At 41.3% G+C, this 25,747-nt stretch overlaps 1 protein-coding gene across 1 annotated transcript in view; it reads left to right on the forward strand.

The window, feature by feature from the left end:
- LOC118408556 (laminin subunit alpha-2-like) overlaps positions 1 to 25,747 on the forward strand; it is a 108,638-nt gene that overhangs the window by 29,964 nt on the left and 52,927 nt on the right. Inside the window, exons 13-27 of the mRNA XM_035809368.1 lie at positions 10,715 to 10,879; positions 11,440 to 11,553; positions 12,431 to 12,657; positions 13,157 to 13,382; positions 13,663 to 13,904; positions 14,198 to 14,409; positions 14,741 to 14,847; positions 15,223 to 15,403; positions 16,105 to 16,306; positions 18,565 to 18,730; positions 19,748 to 19,888; positions 20,180 to 20,359; positions 20,593 to 20,793; positions 24,609 to 24,736; positions 24,906 to 25,029. Coding sequence (XP_035665261.1) covers positions 10,715 to 10,879; positions 11,440 to 11,553; positions 12,431 to 12,657; positions 13,157 to 13,382; positions 13,663 to 13,904; positions 14,198 to 14,409; positions 14,741 to 14,847; positions 15,223 to 15,403; positions 16,105 to 16,306; positions 18,565 to 18,730; positions 19,748 to 19,888; positions 20,180 to 20,359; positions 20,593 to 20,793; positions 24,609 to 24,736; positions 24,906 to 25,029 — 2,616 coding nt within the window. The remainder of the gene's footprint in view (positions 1 to 10,714; positions 10,880 to 11,439; positions 11,554 to 12,430; positions 12,658 to 13,156; positions 13,383 to 13,662; positions 13,905 to 14,197; positions 14,410 to 14,740; positions 14,848 to 15,222; positions 15,404 to 16,104; positions 16,307 to 18,564; positions 18,731 to 19,747; positions 19,889 to 20,179; positions 20,360 to 20,592; positions 20,794 to 24,608; positions 24,737 to 24,905; positions 25,030 to 25,747) is intronic.

The raw sequence follows: 25,747 nt of genomic DNA on the forward strand, positions 1-25,747 counted from the left end.
ATAAAAAATGAGGACAATTTATAAGCCTACTTCATTTCATAATAGCAGATCTAGATACTCAAAGATAAGATACATGTAACTAACAAAGAGAGAAATATTAGCCTAACTGAGTAGTGTACTAGTATGTCCGATTGGTAAGAATTCCCGAAATTTACAGCAGGTTTTTCGCGCAATTGCATCATCTCTTTGGAGGGTAATAACACGGGAAGGGTTGACAGATCGTCATGATTTTTTTATCTCTAAAGATCACGAAAGGCTATGTTCAGTCTCAAATCGCTACTCCGTTCGGCTGTCTCTCTCCAAAGTGCCTACTAAGAATATTCGACACTTGTATTAAACTAATAGTTCTGTATGGATGTGAAATCTGGGGCAAAGACCCCCTATTGAAAATTCCCAGAACCGCTTCTGCAAGAATGTACTTGGTGTGCACAGAAACAGTAGTAACTAGAGTTCGGCGACCTCATACCTCCATGAAATTTTAGAGCTTTCGTAAATTTCATGCAATTGACTAACAAATTAACATAATTTATGCATGGTGTTGTTCATCATTGACTAACGTACACATGTCACAGTTATAAAATTCCCATTATCAATGATAAAGTGGTTTTGCAATTTTTACATAAATTATGCAAATAAGTTCCTCATTACCATATTTGGTATCTGCTTATATTCCACCTATCATAATTAACATGTGCTACATGTATTGAGGTCCAGTTAGGCCATGTTGATTTGATTATATGGATGACATCCTCTGGGAACTCCATAACTGATGCGAGCGAGCGAATAAAAAAAAAGTTTGGCCAAAAAAAAAAGTTGCCTCCAGTATGAAATCAAAGTGGCCAGGAAGGTTTAGCATAGGACTAAACACACATAGTATGGTATACCAACAGTTAGGTGTACGGACCAGTACATCATACGGGTGCAAGACATTTTTTTTCTTCTTGGACCAATCCGAAAAAAAACCGACCTGGAAAAAAATCAGAGGAACAGGTTTCGCCAATTACAAAATGGACACACTATGTCGGCAGGCATTTGGGGTCTTACCGGGGCCAAGAAGACAACAAAAGGAAGTCAAGTAGAGTTTATAGTCAATTGTACCAAGTTTCTACAGTCAAAGGTACGGAGACAGTTAGCCTTTATTACATGGAGATTTTAAAATGCAGTGGGAGTCCAATAATCCACCAAACAGACTCCTTTGTAGCAAAACTGACCAATTACCATTGTTTTGAGTATTGCCAGTTCTCAAGTTTCCACAGAGTCAGGTCCAGGTTCATGTCCGGACCTGGAAATGATCCTCTGGACCTGAACGGGACCTGAATTTTCTGTACTGGTACCTCACCCTACCAACAGTAGATTTTTTTTCTGTCCTTTCACATCTTATTCTTTGACTTTAGATTTATTTTGGCATTCTATGGCATTAGACTATGATTATCTGTTTTCTGATACTTTTTTTTCAATCTACAGAATATTTGAGCTCATTTTACAGCTGCTTTGCACAATTCATTGTGTGGTCGAAAACTTTTTTTTTGGAAACGGCCGAAAATTGGTGCGAGCGCGGATGTCATCCATATAATCAAATCAACATGGCCTTATGGAAAACAATGGAACTATACAATTTCCTCATTAATTATGCAAATTAAGTCCTCATTTGCATAACATGTATATCATTATGAACATCTTTACCTAAGCTACCTGCATGCTTAAAATGCAGGCAATCCGTCGTTCCTTTCTGCAGTTATCCTCTTTGGAATGTCTTGACAAAAACACCCCTGCAGTTCCACAATTAAATGTTAGGGGCTGAAACTTGCCCCACTTGTTTATGGCACTAAAAGCTATCTAGCACCTAAATGTCAAGACCATAGCATGTCTTGGAACCAAGAGATACCATTGAAAAAACTGCTATGATAGAATATTCTCATTAATTATGCCAATGTGCTCCTATTTTGCATAATTAGTATTTCATTTTGTACAACATTGTCTGAGGTACCTACATACCAAAAATCATGAAAATCCGTTGTTCCCTTCTTGAGTTATCCTCTTCAGAAATTTTTGACAAAAATGCCCCTGCTATCCCAAAACTAAACGCTAGGGGGCCCAAACTTATGTCATTTCTTCCTGAGCACAAGAGCTATCTAATACTAAAAAATCGTGACCATGGCATGTTCAGAACACCGAGATAGCAAAACCGGAAGTTGCGCTGCAGTACCAAGGGGAGCCGCTAGGGGGCCCAAAATCTAATCATTTCCAGCTTTCATCACACACTACCAACACACTAAGTATGAAACCAATCCATCCAACCGTTCTTGAGTTATTTTGTTTACACACACACACACAAACACACAGACAGACACACAAACGCAGGGTAAAATATAACCTCCATGACATTTCATGGAGGTAATGAAGCAGCCAGAGCAGAACTAGAAAGGTTCCCATTAGATTTAGATATATCCCTGTGAACTGTAAAATTATGGACACACTTAAAACAACTAGACACCGATACACACCCACTACAAGTTGATACTCTCCGATTACAACATACATCTCTGACAAACAGTCGTCGACGGACTTTATTACAGCGAGTTAATCTTCGATCACTGTGGCTACTCATACTTATTATATGGTGATAGCACTAACTATGATCCTCAACACATAATACAATCTATTAAGGACAAGGTTTTCAGATATGTATATTGAAACTTTCTTCCATAATCTGTCTGCCGATACTGGCAAGCTCAGATTTTACAGAAAATGTAAAACCGAATATTGTATAGAGAAATATCTCGAACTTTGTGACTTTGAGCAACGTTCCGCTACCTGTAAGATTGGAATTAGTGCCCACCCCTGGAAATAGAAAAGGGGAGATATATGAAGCTACCTGTGTCTGAGAGGATTTGTAAATATTGTCCCTCAAATGCTGTGGAAGACGAGAGTCATTTTATCTCCAATTGTTCTTTTTATGATGATATAAGAAACCAACTATTTATGAGTGTATCCAAAATACACGCTTACTTTCGAACTATTGCTGATAACGAGAAATCCATTGTATTGTTAAAATCAAAGAACCCACACATTATAAAAGAAGTGGGTAAATTCGTCTTCCACTGCCTAAAAAGAAGAAATCAAACCCAACAAAATCAGTATAATGTACACTTCAGTAGCACAGCACAGCATAGTCATAGAATGTAGTTCCTAGCACCTTTGTATTTTCCTTGTTATACATGTTGTTTGACCTGCAATTAGCCCCCGGGCAGGAACTTGCAACATATTATCTAATATGCAAATTGCTGCCTAGCTCCACAATTTAGTACGTTATATACTTCCAATGTGTATAATGGGCTATCGAGATAAAACAAATATTGACGACTTGATACATTGCATGGACCTTTCCACAAAGTAATAATAGCTTTTGTACAACCCCCTTTACGTATAATATACGACTCCTGCGTTACATATCATTATTGCCGACTTGTTGCTTGCAACAATGATGATGTAACATTCTTTATTTCACAATGCAGTCCACTACATTGTGTATCCCATATGTCTAATGTACAGTCCCTATAAACAATCATATCAATGACTACAAGTTACTGTGAAAAACACTTAACCCTGCTCCACTTCGTACATAAACTTTACGTAACTTTATCCAGCAATGTATTGTACCGGTAGTAACTGTTACATGTACAAACCCTTTTAAAACGTATGATATACGCCCCTGTATACAATATCATCATTGCCCTTATTCTTGGTCTACAGATTATCAAATCTTATGGGATACATGTACACCCCATCATGTATAATGTACTATCCCTATAAACCATTTTCTTGTAGTCTTCGATACTAACGTCTGCCGCAACTATGACCTTGGGGGTCACTTCCTGTGGGGTTGGGTAGGTCCATGCACAACTCCAGCCCACGCTGGCATGACGTAATCACCTAAATATAGAACCATTACACCATTACACCCAAATATAGTCACACTGGTTCACTGCCGGACCTATTTTCCAACTACAAACATCCCCGGCAAAACCGTCAAAAGCCACTAAACGATAAAACGCCACGCACGTTTCTTCACCTTCTCAAGAGCTACCCACATACCAAATATCAGCTCAATCTGTCTTGCCGTTCAGGAGATTTTCTGTCCACAGACACGCACCCTACAACGGTTTACACACATACCTATTGCATCCTGCTAATTACCTCCTAATTTGCATAATAACTATACAATTATATACATCACTACGTAAGCTATCTGCATACCTACAGTCATTCCGATCCATCGACCCCTGCTTGCATTATTCCTTCTCAAAACCTAACACAAGAATGACTTTCACCGCCCCAGCAAAACCCCTAGGTGGCCAAAACTTATACGTCTTACTATTCCTTTACACAGCTACCTACCGCTTAAAAATCATCACCCAAACAAGTCCCGAAAAAAAAATATCAAAACCGGAAGTTCTGTTGCAGTACAATAATACTCCGCTAGAGCGCCCTGCCGTAACGCAATTCCTACCATTCCTTCGTCATGTCTAACCCTACCCACATACCAAATATCAAAACAATCCATTCATACCTTCCCCAGTTATCAGGTTGACAAACGTCCCTCTCACACAAAAACCGCACTCAAAACAAACCCTTCGTTTCACGAAGGGAATGATATATGTATAAACCCCCTGCGGGTACTAGTATATCCTCAGTTGCAGTCTTCGAACAGGTCTGGTTATTATTGGGGTTACGATTTTCAACGTTGGCTAGGTTGTCTTGTGCCAGTTTGCTGTGGAAGGCGAAACTCCCTTCCTCGGCAAACTCCCTTCCTAAGCGAACACCCTTCCTCGGCAAACCCCCTTCCTCGAACGTCCTTGCTCGAACTTATGTAATGTCTAAGAGAACTTATGTAGTGTTTAAAATCGCGAACCAAGATCCCCCCATTAAATACAGTCCCGTTCGAAGACAGTGCACCGAAGGCGACTGCGGGTACAATCTAAGTGGAGCGGGATACGTGCTTGAATGGGAGAAACCTCATATTAGCGTGCAAAGTTCTCCAATAGAATAATGATATAGATTATATAATGGTACTTGATAATTGGTATGTAGTAATGATGGTTTATAACTACAGTACCCACCAATGTTGCAAACCTCGTACTAAGAAAGTTTTCTCACCTCCTTGCTTGTACCCACCATTAGTGTTGGATATTAAAACCTAAGGCTTGTACTTTGACTTTATCACTTTAACGGACTATATGACCAAGCCAGCATGTACAGGTTTGTAGAGAACATCTTGACCTTCACATGTGCTGGTAGGACCAATGGAGAAAGTGACATTGGAGTAAAGGATCACACTTTTCTGCACCAACCTCTGCTTGGAAAGTTATAGGCCTCTCTAGTCAGGAAGCTGTTTTCGGCGTGGTAAAGCCGATGTCCGTCGGATTAGCACGGGGTGCGAACTTCCAGCTTTCCTTGCGAGAGCGAAAAACATTTCACCGATTGCTTCATTCAATGAAAGGGTTGTTTTGATTTGCCATGAAAGAGAAAAATCATTGTTACAGTCGTGTTTGTGAGTGTGGTGGGAAGGGGGTTGTTTGAGAAATATGATTTCTTGAAGGTGAAGCATACATGATGTACCATGTCTGTCGTTACAGGGGTGTATTCAGGACATATTTGCGGAATTCATACGAGCTCTAAAGGTTCGTATGGATTCCGTAAAACTCATATGAATTAAGTCAGATTTGTGTGTTTCTTTGATCGCCAATCAGATCAGGCCTAAGGTTAATAGACTTAATAAGCACCAAACTCAGACGAAGGAGTGTAGTGATCACAAAAGGTGTCCTTTGCCTGAATTGTAAAGAGCTTACAAACTTGTGTTCAATATTAAAACCTTTGAGATTAATATTGATTCAATACTAGTAGTCAAAGATAGTTTGCGAAAACTGTACTTTGACATTATAGTACTCTTCCCAAGGACCTTATATCATTTTTGCTCTACCAGACTACATGACCCACTCTCCAATCTAGCATGTACAGGTTAGTAGAGTCTTCAACATTGTGAACATCTCATATGCCGGTAGGACCAGCGGGGAAATTTTACTCGACCAACATCTGCTTGCAAAGTTATACGACGATAAGCCAGCTGCTTCCGGCGTCAGTGTCCTGGTGTGGTAAGGGCGATTTCGGATTAGCACGGAGGTGCGAACTTCGGGTTTCCTGGTGAGAGCCAACAAACCGCTTCATTCAACTAATGGGTTGTTTTTACCAATGTCTTATAGAACGTCCTTGTTTTTACGGAATGCATAAGAGCTCTACTAGTCGCAAATTTAGTGTGCATTTCGCAAAGCTCATTTTGAATTCAAATCCGTGTGTTTTTTGGTAATGAATCGTATAAAATAACTATAAATTCGTACATTTTACGAAAGCCGTTATACATTTGTATTCTTATAAAAGCAGGCACCCCTTCTTTAGAGATCTCCTCATAACAGGTAAAAATATATCTTTATGAAGCCATATGTGTTGTTTTTTTCGTATTGAACCAAAAATGTTAATCTCCAAGCAGATTTCTCCGGTGGCATTAAAAAAGTAACATAAGCTGGGGAAGGAATTAGCCAGCAAAGGAGGATAATTTGCCAAAGATGTCTACAAACTTGTTACAGGGCTGAGCCTGAAGTAAACCAAAACAGAATTAGCATAAAGGTGCGAAGTTTCTGCATTCTTTACAATGGCAAACAAGTATCAGTATTCTCTCAGCAGAGGTTGGGTCACCACGTGAAGGGAGCGAACCGATAAATTCCGACTACTAGTACTTTTCCCAACTCACTATTCTGTGACCAAAAATCCGCTTGAAGAAAAAAATATTCACTTTCTTGGGTAATTCACGTGAACCAGATGTTTACATATATAGCTCAAACAGCCCTCCGTTTACCGTATAGAGCCCTAAGACCGATTTGTTTGGGTGACTTGAATCAAATTTTTACATTCAAAGCCCGTGGAGCGCTGCTTGGACATACCTCTGACCGATTTGTTTTGGGTGACGTGAACCAAATGTTTACATTCATAGCCCGTGGAGCTGCTCAAACAGCTATCGGCTCTGTGTGTTTGTTGTTTACAATATCCCTGTAAAGAGCCCTAAACACCGATTTGTTGATGGTGACGTGAACCAAGTGTTTACGTTCATATAGCCCGTGGAGTTGCTCGATCAGTTATCGGCTCCGTGTGTTTGTTGTTTACAATATCCCTGTATAGAGCCCTAAAAACCGATTTGTTGATGGTGACGTGAACCAAGTGTTTACATTCATATAGCCCGTGGAGTTGCTCGATCAGTTATCGGCTCCGTGTGTTTGTTGTTTACAGTATCCCTGTATAGAGCCCTAAACACCGATTTGTTGATGGTGACGTGAACCAAGTGTTTACATTCATATAGCCCGTGGAGCTGCTCAAACAGCTTTCGGCTCCGTGTGTTTGTTGTTTACAGTATCTCTGTATGGAGCCCTAAACACCGATTTGTTGATGGTGACGTGAACCAAGTGTTTATATTCATATAGCCCGTGGAGCTGCTCAAACAGCTTTCGGCTCCGTGTGTTTGTTGTTTACAGTATCTCTATATGGAGCCCTAAACACCGATTTGTTGATGGTGACGTGAACCAAGTGTTTACATTCATATAGCCCGTGGAGTTGCTCGATCAGTTATCGGCTCAGTGTGTTTGTTGTTTACAGTATCCCTGTATAGAGCCCTAAACACCGATTTGTTGATGGTGACGTGAACCAAGTGTTTACATTCATATAGCCCGTGGAGTTGCTCGATCAGTTATCGGCTCAGTGTGTTTGTTGTTTACAGTATCCCTGTATAGAGCCCTAAACACCGATTTGTTGATGGTGACGTGAACCAAGTGTTTACATTCCGACATATAGCCCGTGGAGCTGCTCAAACAGCTATCGGCTCCGTGTGTTTGTTGTTTACAGTATCTCTGAATGGAGCCCTAAGACCGATTTGTTTTGGGTTTCGTGAACCAAGTGTTTACAGACATAACCCGTAGAGCGCTACTCAAACAGCCCTCTGTTACTGTATAGAGCGCTAAGATCAATTGGTTTTGGGTGACGTGAATCAAAAAACATTCACAGCCCGTGTACCATGTTTTTTCGTACAGCTGCTAGTTCAGTCCGGTTGTTTGTCCTCTACGAGAGAACCTCCTCCATGTCGTACTAAAAATTCCATGAAGGTGACGAGAACCAAGTGTTTGTATTCATAGCGCATAGAGCTCGCACGGTGGAGCTGGAGGGCTGAACGAGCAACCTCCATGGAGGTCAGCTCTGTAGAGCTCCTCCATGGAGGTTGCTCGTGCAGCCCCTTCTCCAAAATACACTGTAGTTGACTTCAGCAGCATTAGGGTACGTTATATTGATTTTATATTGATTTTATGTGAGCTCAGATTTATGTGAAATTAGTCGACAAATAGTCCCAACTTTCTGCTTTGTTCCCGATACACTGGAGTCAGCGCTCCGTGTGAAGCTGTTTTCTTACCGTAACAAATTCGAATTACTGTTCACCTCCCCTCCCCAAAACCATTACTCTACTCGTGAAATCGACATTTTCTTCTCATGGATAGGATTTAGAATCCGGTGAAGAAATATGAAATGACCAGGGTACACCATACACACAGTGTCCTTGTTCCTTATTGTGTCTATGACGCCGAGTTCTCTGTTACTGCCCGACGTCCCTTTCATGACCTTGCCACTGTTGAGTGAGAGTCACTACTGAACATGTTTGGGATTTCATGTTGGACCAAAAAAAATATCAACACTTGTATTTTCTAAACTAAGGGGCAAGTCTTTCGTTCAACAAGTCTGAAGCAAGTTACGTACACCCAAGGATAAGATTGTGTGATCGGCAACAAACGATAGTTTGTTATCTTGTCATGTGATATAACGTTAGTTGTAAATACGTATGCGGGAGGGAGTTCGGCTTGTACACAGTGAAATGTAACGTTACTGTATGTAACGCTACGGACTGTATGTAACTGAAGGGCACGAGTCAGAAATTTATATTCTTAGTTACTGCAACTCTGAGTCACGTACTTACGTACGCTAGTGATGTATTGGACCGCACACACACTGCTACAGTTGTACGGGTTGACTACAGGTACATGTTACTGGTCAGTAATGGACGTGAGTAGGCGTAAACCGCTGCGGTACAAGTAACTACAGTTGCAGTGTTGTGTGTTTTCATTGTGTCGCCAATTTGTAACCTAAAACGCCTGACATTGGCGGCGGCTTGTTTTACCGCGGGAGCATATCACTTGTACGTCTGCCCACCAAGACGGTCAGTGTCAAAATGAGAGGTTACCCTTCTGGCAGGAAGGTTTAGGATATATATAGTATTCTGAGCCGCGGCCGTTGGCGCGGCGTTCCACCCGCAGAAGTTTGGAAGGGTTCCGCCTTCTATAGCGAACTTTTCCGTTTAACCCAACATGCATGACCCTGAGCAAAAGTTAACAAATGCTTGAGCAAAAAGTAACACTCTTTAACCTTGCGTGACCCTGAGCAAAAAGGTAACAATCTTTAACCCAACATGAACATGAGCAGAAAGTAACAATCTTTAACCTTACATGAACTTGAGCAAAAAGTAAGTTAATCTTTAACCCTACTTGACCCTGAGCAAAAACGTAACAATCTTTAACCCTACATGAACATGAGTAAAAAGTAACAATCTTTAACCCCATATGACCCTGAGCAAAAAGTGACAATCTTTAACCCTACATGACCCTGAACAAAAAGTAACAATATTTAACCCTACAAGACTCTATCTTCTTTAAGAATTTCTGTATCATGCAATACCAAGCAGTCCCTGTCTCACAGAATTTCTGGGAGAAACGATTTCCTATGTACGATTTTCGTTCCATTACTTGGCATGTACTATGGAAATCTCCCTTCTTTACCACTAAAGAACCCAAACTTATTAGTTTGCAATGGAAGATCTTGCATAATATTTATCCGACCAAAATATTGTTGCATAAGATGAGAATTGTAGAAAATAATGAGTGTATTTTTTGCGATATTATAGAATATATAAAGCATTTTTTCTTTGACTGTAAAATTGTTAAACCATTATGGGATTATGTGGAAAGTTTGTTTAGTTATTCCATATCTCTCACTGTACATGACATTATTTTTGGATACAACCCTCATATGTTAAACAAGTTTCGGTACATCAATGAACTGCTGCTAGTTGCGAAACTATCCATTGTAAAATATAAGTCTACAGTGTCATCCCCGAATTCACTATGTCAAGATGCAGAAATCATCCTGAAAATTTTCAAATCAGAATGTATTCTTAGAAATATGATATAAGCTACATATTGTACAGCTTTCTGTGACATGTAATAAAGTGCCGAAAAAAAAAAAAAAAAAAAGTGGCAAAGGTAAGCTGTAACAGCAACATGTAACGATGCGTTGATCATTTGCCAAATTAGCATTGCTTGAGAAATTGCAGTAAACCGACCGGTATTATGCCAATGGATGTTAAGCCTGCTTAAAATATTTAAACAGTGTACAGAAACAAACTTTAAGATGCATTGTATATACCGCAGTATCTTACTTACACAGGACTGTTGCCACCTTCTTTGCGTTGACAGTCATTCACATTCATGTGCAAGTTTTAGCCAGGGCACATTTTTCTGATGAGAATGCAGCAGCCCACTTACTATTCCCTCTGCTTCTACTACAAATGTAGATCACCACCATGCTGGGTTGGACAGTCAGGGCACCCCAGGGGGACAGGTTTGTGTACCCCAGGGATGATGGCTTCAACCGCATCACTGTGCCGCACTTCGAAGCTGCCAGAGACCTGGGGAGTCTGTACTACTGGAGTGCTCCTAGGGAATACCTCGGCAACCAGGTTAGTAACCAATCCTGTCCTTTCAGTTAGCCAGCATTACTCTGTCGAAAACCTGTGGGTGACTTTTGTTGATTGCCAGAAAGTTACCAAATTTAAAAAAAGACAGGTTAAGCATATTTTATGCCTTAAAATCTTCCCGGCTATATGAAAGGTGTTTTTGGTTGACCAGCATATACATGTATACTTAGTAGTCCGATCTCTAAAAGTCTTGTCAGTCAAGCTTCCTTCCTGCTGTGTGACACCAGCTCAAGACTGTTACAAACTGAATTATGTGTCAAAGCGGTAGGAGTTAAATAATTCTCCAGGAAAGTTGAATAGTGCGCGTACTGTACCTTATTTGCATGAGATATTGAATTAAAAAGATAATGATCAAAAATGATCTGGCTTGAAAACTAATGGGAGAAGATACTAACAGGCATTGTGAAGTGATTGAGATGGTAAGTTAAAGCTTGTTGCTGGAGTACAGTTAAGGAGGTGTCAGTTCAAAGGTCAGGTAAATGTTACATAATTGCACATCTCAAAAACATCCTAGGCCATGCTGAGACATGTTTATTTCCCAGTTGGAGTCGTATGGCGGAGTACTACGGTATACAGTGTCGTACAGGACATCTGACCGAGGTGATATCGGGGACCCCTCAGCAAGACCCACTGTGGATATTGATGTTATCATGGAGGTAATTATTCACCAAAGACTGTAAGCTAATTGCACAGACAACTTTCATTTTTTTAACACCTCGACATACCTCCTACTGACATAGCAGAAGTCAATCCAATTTTGGTGTTTTAGTTTCCAAAGTTGTGAGGTTTCCTTCCAGACATTGCTTTCATTTCCCTTTATGTTTGCTGAATGTTTGTGTTTTCCTTCTGTTCACTGTCTCCTTTCACACCATATATTCTCGTTACATTTCCACCTATGTGTTTGTAAATCTGCCACACTTTCTAGTTAGCTGCTAATGTTCGTGTCTGCTCTTTCCTACTTTCCATCTATCCATTCTTCCATCTGTGTGTATTCCTGCCTTCCCCACTATCGATGGTACTAGGGAGGGGGTAGGAGGATAATCTACAAGACAACAGAGGCACAGCCTCGAAGGTATGAACGTAAGAGGAAACCAGAACTTAAGAACAAGAATAATGGTCTTCCTCCTTTATTGTCTTTCCATTCTCTTGTTTCTTCTGCATTTCTTATTTGTCACATTTGTGTAACTTGTGACCTGCTTATTTGGCTTGACATGACTGTGCAAACAAGACCGCATAGGACTCCTGGGTTCATTATTGGTATGTTTTGCTACATTATGCGGATTATTTTGGGTATTTGGGGTTGCTCTTATAATACTTATCACAATCTGTTTATGTACATGTACAAAAGACATTTGAGTTTATCAACAAATTGGTGAATGGTGTTCAGGTTGTCTTGGCATTAGTATTGGTTCAGCAAATTGAACCACTTCTGTTGAAGGAAATCTTTCTATGCTGGTGTTTTCATTATCATAACATGTCATGTCATAAAGTTGATAAACCATGCCTTTAATCAACTGACCCATATTCCCATAGGGTAATGGGAGGAGCATCACATACACAGAGAACAGACAGGTGGGCCCAAGTGTGGAGGAGACTGTCACTGTCTACCTCATCCCTAGTGGATGGAGGGAGTATGCGGACCCCAACTCTGCCTTCAACGTTGGTGCACGAATCTCCCGCACTGAGCTCATGACAGTCCTGGCTGATGTGACCAAGCTGTTGATCAGGGCAACGTACAACACCAACCCTGTGGAATCAAGGTAGAGCTTTACTGTTTCAGCTTGGGACTAATCAGCTCCAGTCTGTTTTCAATGTACTGTAAAAGGGGAAATGTTCTGAATAATTTCTGACATGTAATTTCGTTTGTGAATGATACTTGGCAAGAATTGATACTACAATAAAAAGCAGTTACAAATTGTCCACCTGCACCCTAGATATTATGTATTTTTGGAGACTTCTTATGGCAGATCTGTCTTCAGCTTTAAATTTTTATCTGTCTCACTCATTTATTGTTTGGGTGCCTACTTGTATGCTGTTAATTTCTTTTGTTGACTCTGTCATTTTAAGACTACGAAAAATTATTTTTCTTCCGTTACTTGTGTCGAAATTCAGAGTTCTTTATTGTGTGGAATTTTTACACTTTGGACCCGCAGACGGCAGGCAGCATTCTGTCCTGGAACAGAGGTTTGTAATAGTCAATGTTATCATCAGTATTGTACATTAGGACTAGTCCAAGTATGGACATGTTGTTTCCCACAGCTTGAGTTCTGTAAGCATGGAGTCGGCCTCTACAGATGCTGTGGGCCCCACTTTGGCATCTGATGTGGAACAATGTCAGTGCCCGATTGGTTACACTGGCCTGTCCTGTGAAGGGTGCATTAAGGGCTACCGACGTGTGAACGGGCAGCTGTACGGAGGGCAGTGCGAACCCTGTCAGTGTAACGGCCATGCAGAAGAGTGTGATGATGTGACAGGAACATGTTTGGTAAGATTAACAAGTAGTTTAAGTCAAGCATTAGATGTGAAAACTAAAGCTGTAGAATAATATGAACTAGAATGTAATCTTTCCTAATATAGACAATGTGCTTCTAACACTTGTTGGATGATATGTAAATAACAACCTGCTGAACTCGATGCTGGCACCCTCAGGACAACTACATCTAACAGCAACTAATGTGCAGAACCAGGTGATGCTAGGTGCTCACTGCTAGGGTGTGGTGTGAACTAAACTTCTCTCTGACTTCTCTTGTGGATACGCAATGCAGTCGTATCTGTCAAATTCTGCCCTTGTGCAGAGCTGTCTGCACAACACAGCCGGACGAAACTGCGAGGTCTGCGCTCCCGGTTACTATGGAGACGCCACCCGAGGAACGCCCGACGACTGCTCCCGGTGTGCCTGCCCCCTGGTGGAGTCCTCCAACAACTTCAGCCCCACCTGTGTGGCTATGGATGGGGGAGTCTTCTGTGACCGCTGCCCACCCGGACATGAAGGTTTCCAATGCGAAAAGTAACTGTCAACTTTCTTTGAATTTATTAGAATTGCAACAAAAGCAATACACTGGGGTGGCTAGGTAGCTAACTAGCTGATATTGTGACCATGCACATATACAGTCCTCTATAATTGTTTAACCATCTTTCATACACGGTAGCCTGTCGCTAATGCAAATTTGATGCTATGTGAATTAATTGTCTATTGTCTAAGTGTATTGTCAGCTAATGCACTGTCACATTTCCCTTTGAAGTGTCAATTCCTTTTTTGTTTTCATTATTGACTTAATGTTCCATTTTTATCATTACCAGGTGTGCTGACGGCTATTTTGGCAACCCCCTTGAGGTGGGGAATGTTTGCAAACAGTGCATCTGTAACGGCAACATTGACCCTACCGATGAAGGCAACTGCGACGCCATCACCGGCGAGTGTCTGAAGTGCATAGGCAACACAGTAGGCGATGAATGTGAACGCTGTGCTAATGGGTACTTTGGAGATGCCATCAATGCCAAGAACTGTCAGCGTAAGGAATTTAACCTTCCTGATTTCCTCTGCTGTACACTTGTTTATGTTGAAAATACAACCTTTACTGACAATCAGTCTGGAGATGGTAAACAATGTATGGTGTGCTTTGATAAGTTATTCTTTCACAGTTTTAAAACACAACATTAAGACATTTTGATGTCACGTTCATAGTGCAAAAGATAACTGACTTTTGGCCAATAGATGTGAAAGATTTCTTTTAACTTTTGCCGTATTGCAGGAGACTTCTCAGTTCTCCATTGGCACCTGTGGATTGGTAGTTCAGTATGTAGAAGACTAAAATTCTGTTGCTCTACATTTTTGTGCTGTAGGATGCCTTTGCCACCCACGTGGGTCCTACCAGGAAGACTGTGACCTGAACACCGGGCAGTGCCGCTGCAGACCCAATGTGATTGGCCGGGACTGTGATCAGTGTGCCGTGAGTTCCAGTCTAGCCTATTTTTTTCTATTGTTGTAGTCACAATAAAGCTAACAGTAATAGCATTTCAGCAGCAAAATAGAACTCTTAATCTTGAACACAAAATTCCCAAATGTCCAACTCCAGTCTTTGGCAATGAATGAGCAATCATCTGCTTCTGTGGCGTCACATTTAATCATATGCATGTAGAACACGTGTCTTCAAGCTATAGTGCCCTACAGCACAGTTTGACCGCATCAAAAATGCACAGACATACAAATGTATGGGGCACCCATAATTGCAATTTTTTTACTCGGTCCACTCTGACAAAAGGCTCAAATAGACTACTGTACCTGGTCAGAAAATAGTTAATTCATTACTTTTGTGTCCCCACAGGTGGGGTTCTTTGGTATAAACTCTGGGGAAGGCTGTCAGGCCTGTAACTGTGACAGTACAGGCTCCCTGTCCACCCAGTGTGATGAGGATGGACAGTGTCGCTGCAAACCTGGTGTTGGAGGACAGCAGTGTGACCGCTGTGAAGTCGGCTTCTACGGCTTCTCTGAGGATGGATGCAAGGGTAAGAAAGTCATCATGTGGACTTAAGCTTGTGGGCATGGAAGTTCAGGGTTGGACAAGTTTTCTAAAATTCACTTGTCCTATCGCACAAGCACATAGAAAATTTACTTGCCGGAACCCACTTTTCACTTGCCCAAAATTCAAATGATCATGACTGTCACTTTTATATGCATTGTCACTTCCAGCAATGGAATTCTTATTACTGCCTCTCGTGCTCCGCCCTCAGCTGTTGACCATTGCTGGATGTCATGACTGTAGAAGGTAACATTATTGTAGTATAAAATCTCACTCAATGGAAAAATCTTACTTGCCCGATCGGGCAAGTGGGGTAGGTCATGCACTTACCTGAACAGCACTTTCACTTGCCTGGGACAATAGGGCTAGTGGTACAGTAGGTCTATGTTTGTATAAAGGTTTTTTTGTCAGTGAATATTTGCTAATGGGTATTGCTTCAAGGTCCCAAACAGGGAATGGCCCCGAATGAGCTTTTGACATCTTAGGTTATCCATTACTATGAGATGTATAGCACTAGAATTTGCTTATAGATTGTATAAGGTATCTGTTTCTCTCTTTATTACAGGCAAGTGTTTTTCTTGTAATATAGTGCTGATGAAAAAAGTCTCTATAGAAACAATAGGTTTTAAATGGGGGCAAGAATAGTTGTTATATTTTGTACACAACACTTTGTTGTGTTATATCCAGCCTGTGACTGCTCCAGTACTGGTGGCTTCTGTGATGACCAAACCGGAGACTGCATCTGCCCGCCGAACACAGTAGGCATCCGTTGTGAGAGCTGCAGACCCGAGACCTTTGGTTGGGATGGGCTGAATGGCTGTACCCCCTGTGACTGTGATCCTGTGGGATCAGAAGGAAATGACTGTGATCTGACCACTGGACAGTGCAGGTCAGTTCATAAGACTGGCATTTTCAAACCTAATCTGGCTATTGTCAAAACGATTAAACTTCCAAAGATGACATATAACGCTAGGAAACATAAATACGACACCCCTTTTATTAGACACTTTTCATAACCTATCTGTCATTAAAAATTTAGCTCTGGTATGCAAGTTCTTTCTAGTGCTTTATAAAACTAGTAAAGTGTAATTGACATAAAACCTTGAAATTTTGAGCTCTCAAAGATCGCATTTTGGAGCGACAAGTAAATCAGTCTACCGGTGTGTTTTCCTGCCGTTAATGAAGCCGTGGAAGGGGGACAGTGGTCATAATTTCGAGGAATTCTACTTTACGTCTTTACATCACAAAACCATAATCACAGTGAATAAACAACAAATCAATCAACTGTCCATCGATGACAACCAACATGCCTTGGAATGTTTGTCCATCAAGTATAGCGTCAGGCTTTGGTATGCTTATCGTCGGCCTCTCGAATGCAGGCACCATTTTGAAAACGTGCATCTTCATTCAGCACCCCCAATCTGAAAATGCTCACATCCCAATATTCAGCAAGATGGATCTCGGGCGATACCAACAGCCCCACATAGGGACATATATATAGGTATACAGTCAAACCTGCCCGAGCGACCACCTCTTCTCAGCGACCACCTGGCCATTTCGACCGCTTTTTCTCCGTCCCGAATTTTTTTCCCATTGACGTAAGCATTAAGCGACCTTTTCTCAACGACCACCTGGCCAACGCGACCGCGACCGGCCCAAATTGGGACCCATAACGACCGCATCATTTTCAAAATTGAGGTTTTCATCGATTTTTGATCATAACTAGCGCGATTTTGTGCCGAAATCGGCCAGTTTGCGTCGGATTTTGACTGCCATTACGATGTTATGTTCAGAATACAGATGGCGGCGGTCAATGGGTGGGTCAATGGGGCAGTCTACTGTAATATGGGAGGAAATTTCGTTGTAAGAAAATCCGAATTTAGTTGTTACAGAAGCTTTTTTTTAAATCTATATCATCATAAGGTGAACGAATGCTGAAACGTATATAGCCTCATACTTTTTCAAGAAAGATCTGTGTAGCTCATAGATGTACCTTTTTAAGAAAGATGTGTGTGAGTGCTTTTGTTCAACTGTACTGTACATTCATCGGTGGATGAGTACGCTATAGGGCATCGAATTCGAAAGGTGCACCGTAGTTATTTCAGATAAGGCGATCAAGAACACAAGAACGCATAAAGGCTTGTATGGTAACAGACAGCATCAAAGTTCCCTTACTGTCTAAAACGTTAGTGTACAAATATTGAGCTTTAGAACACTGTATCGAATAAAAGCTCGATAAAACTTGGGGTTAAATTTACAATTTACAATGTGCGTGTTGTATTTGACATTAAAGACCTCGCTTCTTTGTGTGCGTGCAGTGTGCTTGCTATTTGCCATTAAGCACAACGGAAATCATTTATACTTTGCATCGGGCATGTTTTGATTTGATACTCTTCTCAGCGACCACCTGTCCAAATCGACCGTTTTTTCCCGGTCCCCCGGGTGGTCGACTTGGGCAGGTTTAACTGTATAATTTTTGGGGAGCCATTCACTAAACAATGTATTTACCACCATTTGCTTATCAAACAGTGGATGAAAAGTTTCATAGAATGTCATAACCGTGCAGTGGAACAGCAGAACGGATTTGCCGCTGGTTGATGCGTTTTCGGGCCATGTTTTTATCGCGATGCCGGCAGTTTACCGACATGCCAATTTGCCAATTAAACCTTGAGTAAATGCCGGCCGATTGATACAAATTTGTCATTGTAACTATGAAGTCCATTGATAATCAGCCTTGTTATATTATTGTGACGGATTTATGTTCCACTGAGAATAGAATCCCAAGGGACTTGCTATCATTTACACTCTCTTTGAAGTGTTATTTTCTCTCGACTCTGCAGTAAGTGGGAGACCAATGCAAGTGTAGTAATGGCCGGGGAAACATAGTAGAAAATGCACTAAATACTTTCCGGAATGCACAAAAGCCTGCTTGTTTATTCATGGTTCATTGTTTAAAATGCTGGAAAGTGTCGGATTAATGTTCTATGCCGTTAACAAGGGAATGAGCCTCAATCGTCAGTGAATGAGTATGATAGAAATTTTGCTAGTGAATGTCACCTGTAACGGGGAAACAAACCCAAATGGATTTCTTCATCCCATACTCCTTTGGAAAAGGAAATAAGCAACTGTTTCTGTCTCATATTTTAGGTGCCTTGATGACTTCAGTGGGAGGCAGTGCAACATGTGCCAGTTTGGTTACTTTGACTTCCCTACCTGTCGGGAGTGTACCTGTAACCAGGCAGGGACTGACCCAAACACCTGCAATGCCAACGATGTCTGTGCTTGTGCTGACAATGGGACATGCTCATGCAAGGTAGGACTCTCCTGTCCAGGCAGGAAGTGAGTGCCTGGGAAGATTAAGGCCAGACTGGCAGGAATGACATGAGGTTCCAATAGAAGATTCTACTAATTTCCTCACTAATTTTCAGGGAGATATTACTTTTGGTCTGCATATTTTGCAATTTAGGCCACAGCAAGTAAATTTTATGGATGACATCCTCTACAGACTGCAAAAATAGTGCGATAGGGCGAGAAAAAAAACAAGATGGGTGAAAAAAAACAAGATGGCTACATTTCCAAAAATAGGCAGCATAAAGTTGTGATGACTGTTGTAAAAAGAATTAAGTGGACAAAGCATGGTATCAGTGAGAGCAACAACGCATTCATTCCTGTATTTAAAACATGTACTGGTGTGGTAAAAGTGACACTAGTGTGGTGGACTGGCATCACCAATAATTAAAAGTTGGTAACCACACTCATAGCTTCCATATTGGTGTCACTTTTACAATTATCCAATAAGTTTCATTTCTACAACTACAGTCCTGGGTACCTCGCAAGTGTCACTTCTTCAAGTACAATTATCAGGCTACAGCACAATATATTTGCTCATTTTGGTACTTAATCGTCATGTTGACCATCCCTGCGAAAAAAAATTCTTGTTTTTTTTCTGAAATCAGGCAAAAATTAATGCGCGCGCTGATGTCATCCATAAAATTTACTTGCTGTGGCCTGAGGATAGGTCTCAGTGAGCCCTTCATGCATTGGTGTCAGCATTTGACTCTTCTGGATACATGGAATGACGTCTGCAAACAAGAGCAGCCAATCACGAGTGCTTGATTTTCACAGTTTAGACTGATTCTATTGCCTTGCCTGCATCCATCAAAATTCAAGAATGCATAGTAAAATAGGTTCAAATGCAAAAGTTTGTTGGGCATGCATTCAGTCTTGGTTGTATTGCTTTATTTGATTAGCTGGTCTATTGTGCTCTGGCCAGAAAGAGGCAGCACATAAACTTTACACAATTACTAACATAATGACTCCTTTCCTACAGCCCAATGTGGAAGGTAAATCCTGCACACTTTGTAAGGAGGGCAGCTTCAACCTTGAGGAGGAGAACCCCAACGGCTGCACCAGCTGTTTCTGCTTTGGCATCACAGACCAGTGTAGGCAGGCCAACCTTGTCACAGAGCAGGTATGGAATTTAGGTTCATATACGCACAGAGCAAGGTGGTATTGTTCATGAGAGTCAGTACTATGATGCTTTTAACTGTAACTTGAAATTGTTAACCAATTATAGTGACTGTTGTATACAGCATTTTTCTTCTAGTTCTTGCAAAATGTTGCACATGTAGCTTTTTGTAAGTGATTTTTCCATTATCATTGCCCCTTTATTTAGTCATGGGAATTGTTTGTAAGATGTAACCTGCTATCATACCAAAATTGTACATGTATGTGAAATCAAAGCGTTGACTTCAATTGACAGGTGACCCCTGATGCAGACAATAACAACTTTTTCCTGAGCAACATCCGTCGCACTCAGCAGACCCAGAGAGGCCTGACTATCAGGGAGAATGAAGTTGAAGTGGATGCCAGAGCTGCAGCCCAAGAGCTGCCCTTCTCTCCTGTCTACCTCAGCCTACCCGACGTCTTCCTTGGCAACAAGGTAAGAATTGGTGACATTGTGTTTACTATGTCTATCTGAACTCTGAGTTTTGCATGTATGCCACTTAACAATGTTTCACAAATATGAGGACTCCGCCTGACAGGTTTGTATTGTCAAAATTATAGATAATGTACGCTATGTTTTTACAAGTTTGATTAACTGTTGTTCAACTTGTCCCAACTTTTTCCTCTTGTCAAAACTGTCAGAAGGATAATGTATACTGTCTCCTACAGATCACTTCCTATGGAGGTAAGCTGAGGTACACAGTGGAGTATGAAGAGGACCCAAACACCCCACCCGGCGTTGGGAACACCATCAGCCAGCAAGAGGACGGTCCCCAGGTGGTTATCCACGGCATTGACACCGCCATCGTGTTGGACATCCCAGAAGTCATCGCTGCTGTTCCTGCAAGGCACGAGATTGATCTTGTGGAGGTACTTGTTTTTACCTACTTGTGATAACATAATAGAAAATAAATTAAGCAACGGGATAAATCCTCTAAAGAGTTAGATATTTCAGATAACACCCACTACTAGGGCTAAACCGGTTTTTCTCATTGGACCGGTCCAGAAAAACCGGACCTGAAAAAATTTGGTAGACCGGATGTTGGACCGATTGGAAAATGAACTGATTATATGATCAGGCATTCACACGTTTTCGGGGTTACCGGTCTAGACAAATAACAAGAGCGAAGCAGAGTAGACTCTATAGTCATTTTACCAACTTTTGCAGTCAATCGTATAGAGGAAGTTAGCCTTGTAGGATTTTTAAAACGCCAGGAATAGGCCAGAAGTGGATGCCAGCCACCCCGCTAAGTTCTGCCCATTCAACAGAGATAGGGGAAGACAGAGCGGACACTCAGCAAACCGTGACAGTTCCTGACTAGACTCGGCTCACAGCAGGCATCGGACTTCCCCGGTAACGACCTTGACCACAACTACAACCAAAGCGCAACAAGCAAGCCCAGTGGCTGGCCATTTCTGGGATGGGAGACCTTTGACCTCCGTCGGCGGCTTCCGGTGTGGTGGTGGGGAGGGGGGTGCGAACTCTGCCGGCCCTCTCCAAATCGGCGCCGAGGTCTGCTTTCATCTTCTCCAGTTGGCGGGTCACATCCAAAAGCTCGTCTTCCAGCCTTTTCGACAGCTCTGCTGGCGTGGAATGCCACTCAAGCTCGGCGTCCTCGGCCGGTGACGAGACAAAACGGGCTGGGGGGCGAATCTTTCTCCGGCCGGCGCCAAACATTCTTACGAGGGGGAGAAATTTGGGGGGAGTCAAAAGGGTAAAGGTGTAGGGAGATAGTTTAGGAGGAGTCGAGGAGGTAAGTTGTTCGGCGGTTGTTCGAAATGGCGCGGAAAAGACGGTGCACGTGGTAAGCGGAAGAGTTCGGAGCACGTCCTTCTCTTTCTCAGTTTGTTCGAGATCTGCTGTTCTTCCTCTCAGATCTCGCGGCGTCTCGCAGTAGTGCTCACGAGACTTCGCCCACAATTCCCGAGTATGACGCCATCCCGTCATACGCCCATTTGTAGGATTTTTAAAACGCCAGTGGGAGTCGAATACTACACAAAACAGATTTCTTTGTAGCAAAATGGACCATTGTTTTGAGTATCGTCCATGCACAAGTTTCCACATAATGAATCAGGTCCAGGTTCCGGTCCGGACCTGGACCTGATCCTCTGGACCTGAACCGGACCTGGACCTGGATTTTCTGTACCGGTACCCAGCCCTACCCACTACCTTTCATCAGTGTCCGAAGGAGTGTGAACTGAAGACCAGTGTTCCCTGTATATGAATATGAAAATCCATATGTAAATTTGCATTGAAGTCACTCTTGTTGGACCATGGAAATTACATGTGAATCAGTGAAGCAGTATTATTTCACCTGTCAGTGTTTCTGTGTTGTATGTACAATCATGTATGTTCATGTCTACTAAGGCTGACCTCAATAAGTTCCTCTCCACCTATTTTTGTCAGCCAACTCTCTTAGAATAGGATGTGATTTCCCTCTTTTCTTGCTCTTTGTCTATCCCCTCATTTCTTTTTGTGTCAATTTCCCTTTCTTTGACTTTCTCTATCTTTTATATCTGAATGGGAAGAAAGCTGAGTGGCATCTTATTACTAGTTTTTTTTTTCCATGTCTGCAAGTTTGTGAAATTCGATGAACGAGAATTGTATTTTCTCACTCAAAAATCCTCTCTTTGTCTCTTGCTTTCTTCCTATGTGTTCCATTAGTCTTGTTTGTCTTGCCCAGGTTCTATTTCTCATACTAGCCAGACAAACAGTAACCTCTTTACATTTCTCTGTGTCTCTTATACATTCATTGATCACACCTTGTTTGTCCTACTGGAAACTGTCCGAAAAAACGCACTGGACGAAAGGTAAGGGCTAGGTCATGTCCCCTGCCCTGATGATGAGAGCATGTGTAGCTTTGTGAATGGCTAATCAGAATCATGTAGCCTTGCTGTTAATCTCAACTGACAGGTTATGAAGCTGTCTAATTACCTTTGCCAGAATGGCTAAGGTTATGTTTTAGGCTTGTGAGTCTGTGTGTCTGTGTGTGTGTCTGTTAACAGCAGAACTCGAGAAGCCTTTGATGTATCCCGATTATATTTGGTAGGTGGGTAGGGGTCGGGAAAACGAAGGTCAAGTTTGATAATGGGCCTCCTAGCGGCTTGCTAAGGTACTGCAGCAGAACCTCAATTTTTGATATCTCGTGTTCTGGACCTGCTGTGGTTATGATTTTTTAGTGGTAGATAGCCCTTGGGGCAGAGAGTAAGTGCCGTAAGTTTGGACCCCCTAGCGGCTTGTTTGGAACTGCAGTCACTGATTTCCTTTCAAACTTTGGACGAGAATAACTGGAGAACGTGTTGATGGATCGTCATGATTTTTGGTATGTAGATAACCCAGGTAACAATGTACATAATAGATACTGATTATGCAAATCAGCAACTAATTTGCATAATTAATGAGGAAAGTTTATAAATCCACTGCATTTCACGATAGGACTTTCAAACTTGTCACATATATAGATGAGAAAGAGAGAAATATCAATGCATATTAATTATGCAAATGATGGCCTCATTTGCATAATTAATGAGAAAATATGAACGTGTTGACGGATCGTCATGATTTTTGGTATGTAGATAGCCGAAGGGAAGACTTACATGATGGAATTCTAATTGTGCAAATCGACAGCTAATTTGCATAATTAATGAGGAAAGTTTGTAAATCCACTGCATTCCTTTATAGGACTTTTAAACTTGTCACATTTGTAGCTGAGAAAGAAAGAAATATCAATACATTATTAATTATGCAGATGATGATCTCATTTGCATAATTAATGGGAAAATATGAACGTGTTGACGGATCGTCATGATTTTTGGTATGTAGATAGCCTAAGTAAAAACTTACACAATGAGATACTAGTTATGCAAATTAACAGCTAATTTGCATAATTAATGACGGAAGTTGATAAATCCACTGCATTCAGTGATAGGACTTTCAAATTTGTCACATATGTAACTGAAAAAGATGGCAGAGAGTAAGAGGTGTATGTTTGGGTCCGCTAACGTCTTTCCTTGAACTGCAGGAGCCGGTTTCAATAAGGATGAAAGTATCATCATGATTTTTGGTATGCTGATAACTTAAGTGATGCTTGATACAATTTGATATTATTATGTAAATAGGGATCTACTTTGTATGAGCAATGGGAACCAACTCCAGGCATATAAAATAAAATATAATGAGTAACACATTCTACATAACAAACCTGGTTTATTTGGCAAAGGTATGTGTTCGTGGAACTCTAGTTCTTAAACTTCACTGTACTTCCATCCAGCTTTTTGAAAACAAGGCACCACTTACTACTGTGGTTTATTTATAGATGGATATTGGAAGTTTGTTTTGGCTTTTGTATCTGAATGCTGGGAATAGAAATGTTTTGACTTTTATGTTGGGTTTTTGCGTTGACATGTGAGGGAGATTTGCATGGCTTTATGATGCAATCAGTTTGAATTTGCGTGGCTGGTTGCAAATTATGATTTGATTTTAATATGTAAGTGAGATAGAAGTGGTTTTGTATCTTTGATATCGTAGCCATAAATCTTTGATATTGTATCCCTAAATGTTTTTCAACCTGCTTCTATATTTGCTGTATGATGAACAATGTAGAGAGCATTCGTGCTGTAAAGTGTCACTCACGTTTTCAGCAGCAGTTTTCATTTTGCTAAAGGAGAAAGTTTTTCTCTCCCAGTTTAAATGGCAGCTGTACGAGTCCCTCCTGAGTCGTACACCCACCCGTGCTGAACTGATGATGATCCTACAGAACATCCAGGCCATCCTCATCAAAGCTACGTATGGACCCCGCATGCTCAGATGCAAGTAAGTACCGCAGGCACTGCCAGTGTAGTATCATAAATAGTTTTGCTGTTTATCCCACTACAGTGTACCAAATTCATGTTAGAAAGAGTTCAGTTGAATAGCTAACTGTGTGTTCTTCTCATGTCCAGAGGATTAGCAACATTAATGTGTGTTATTGTCACATCCACAGGATCAGCAACATCTCTCTGGACGTCGGCCGTGAACGCCGGTCCAACGACACTGGTCGGGAGCCTCCCACTGACAGTGTGGAGGAATGCATGTGTCCTCCTGGCTACACTGGGCTGTCATGCCATGTAAGTGACTCTTCTGAACTAGAGAATGATGTATTCTTAGGAAGAAGCAACATTATCATGTGTCCTCAAAGCTGGATATACTAAGTATATGTACAATAAATTTTATTGCATAAACAACATTACATTGCCAAATACACAAGTAAGCAGTCTAGTACATGTACAAACGTCAATGCTATTAATAAATATCATTATCTAGTTGAGAAGAGTCACTTACATGGCATGACGTTATCTGTATACTAAGTATAACCAGCTTTGCTGTAAAACATAAGCTTGGTAGGCACACAGCACGGCAGCAATTAGTTCTATTGCACTAAACATTCTGTCGCACCTAAACTTTGCACCATTTAGCTGCAAACATTGTTTAAAGCTATCTAGTTGTTTCACCTACTATGAAGTTGGCAATGGGTTCCACTCTATGATACGTGATATTATAGTTCTGTGAAAACATCATACAGGGCTCGAAGTACTAGGTGCATGTGCTCCCAAAATTGGAACTGTGCACCCAATTTTTTTTCAAATATTTTATTAGGTCTATATGTATGTAAAGATATCAAGTATACCAGTATACGTCATGTTCTTGGCATCTACTAGTAAGTGTTAGAAAGATAAATCCAAATGTCCTTCAAGGTAGTTGTTTAAGAATTTGAAAGTTTGTAACTAGTAAGTTTTGTTATTAGGTTTTTACTAAAATTTAAGTGGTGCACCCAAAAATTTATTG

Source organism: Branchiostoma floridae, chromosome 2 (genome assembly GCF_000003815.2).
Source record: "Branchiostoma floridae strain S238N-H82 chromosome 2, Bfl_VNyyK, whole genome shotgun sequence".
Taxonomy (NCBI): domain Eukaryota; kingdom Metazoa; phylum Chordata; class Leptocardii; order Amphioxiformes; family Branchiostomatidae; genus Branchiostoma; species Branchiostoma floridae.